This window comes from Phalaenopsis equestris, unplaced genomic scaffold, assembly GCF_001263595.1.
Source record: "Phalaenopsis equestris unplaced genomic scaffold, ASM126359v1 Scaffold000002, whole genome shotgun sequence".
Taxonomy (NCBI): Eukaryota; Viridiplantae; Streptophyta; class Magnoliopsida; order Asparagales; family Orchidaceae; genus Phalaenopsis; species Phalaenopsis equestris.
Window position 1 is genome coordinate 64,898,545 of NW_018164444.1, and position 1,388 is coordinate 64,899,932.

The following is a 1,388-nucleotide window of genomic DNA, read 5'->3' on the forward strand; positions in this document are numbered from 1 at the left end:
TATTCATCCTAAAAAAAAATAAAAAAATTGAAATCAACTAATAATAACTCGCTCGTGAATATTTTTCAAAAAATTTATCTTCTCGGGCTTTTTTGAGTCGGCACTATAAACATTGGTGATCGCGATAAATCCACGCAAGAGAAAACGTAGAAACAAATAGTAGTGATAAAGACGGCGAAAAGTTTGCCTCCGATCAGTATTGTCACCAGCAACATGGTGATCATTTTGAGTCCGACCAGCAAATCCATTTTCTTCGGGTAAGATTGAGTCGAGTCAGTGGGTTGAGTCGGTTCTGACCAACCCGAGTGGATTGTCTTAGTACTCGTGCTTGACTGAACCGGACCCCGACGGTTCACTTTGCGGTTTGTGGCGGCGGGTTGGTAGTTGATGAATGGAAGGTGATTATTACATCTTTTATTTGAGCATGCAGGTAATGGTTTGCATCTCTTCTCTATCTGTGTCAAAAATATTAAGATGTATTTCAGCTTTTAAAAATTAAATTAATGATATTTTTTATCTCATATCATATATAGAAGGTGGTTATATATATATATATATATATATATATATAATTTAATTTAATTAATCTAAAACCAATTTATTATTATATAAAATAAATTATGAGTGATTTTTGTTACATTTGTATAAGACAAATAAAGACTATAAAGGTCCAAATGCAGGCTACCCCTCGGCTTTAGAATAGTTTATTCAAGGGGATTTAGCATACATAACACTTGAAACATTGCTATTTACAAATCTAACCTTCCTTTTTCATCCAATTTTCAATTTCTGACTCATGCATCAAATTTCACGATGACCCCCAAACTATATTTTACATTTTTACCAAAAGTTTAATGATTTCATCATGAAAACTGTAAATTCATCAAAAAACGGGGGTTAGTTTTGTAAATAGAAATCTTTTGAGTGTTTATGTTAATGTGAATGTAGGCTAAATGGATGGGAAACGCGGTTGCAAACAATTTAACATTTAAGCCCATAAGAATTTGGTAAATTGCAGACCTATTAACTTAACTGTCATAAAAACAAAAAACATTGAAAAATTACTTTTTTTCCATTAACTCTCATACCTTCTTCTTCATTCCTCCGCCTTCCGCCATGAATCCCTCTCTGTCTTCACTGATTTCCTCTGTTAAAGGCGTCGCCTTGTTCTGGCGGCGAACGCGTTCGGCAGGCTTTGCCGGGGAGTCGTCGGGATCACATGCGCAGGAGTCGAAAAGGCAGGAAGGAAGCCATATTTGACGTCTCGTTTTCCGGTGGGTGGAGGCGGCGGCGGCGGGCGGCATCGCCGGCGATGGAGGGGAATGGAGAGCTCTGGGTTTTTAAGGGAGAAGGAGAGGAGAGTGGGTTGGTTAGAGAAGACCACGACT

At 37.7% G+C, this 1,388-nt stretch overlaps 1 protein-coding gene across 1 annotated transcript; it reads right to left on the bottom strand.

Annotated features, from left to right (window-relative positions):
• Positions 1-1,388, bottom strand: LOC110017869. Its single transcript, XM_020715020.1, has 2 exons — positions 1,089-1,388; positions 1-455 (listed from the first exon to the last, which is right to left on the bottom strand). Exons 1-2 carry the CDS (start codon positions 1,302-1,304, stop codon positions 75-77), a joined length of 597 nt encoding a protein of 198 aa, XP_020570679.1. The 5' UTR covers positions 1,305-1,388; the 3' UTR covers positions 1-74.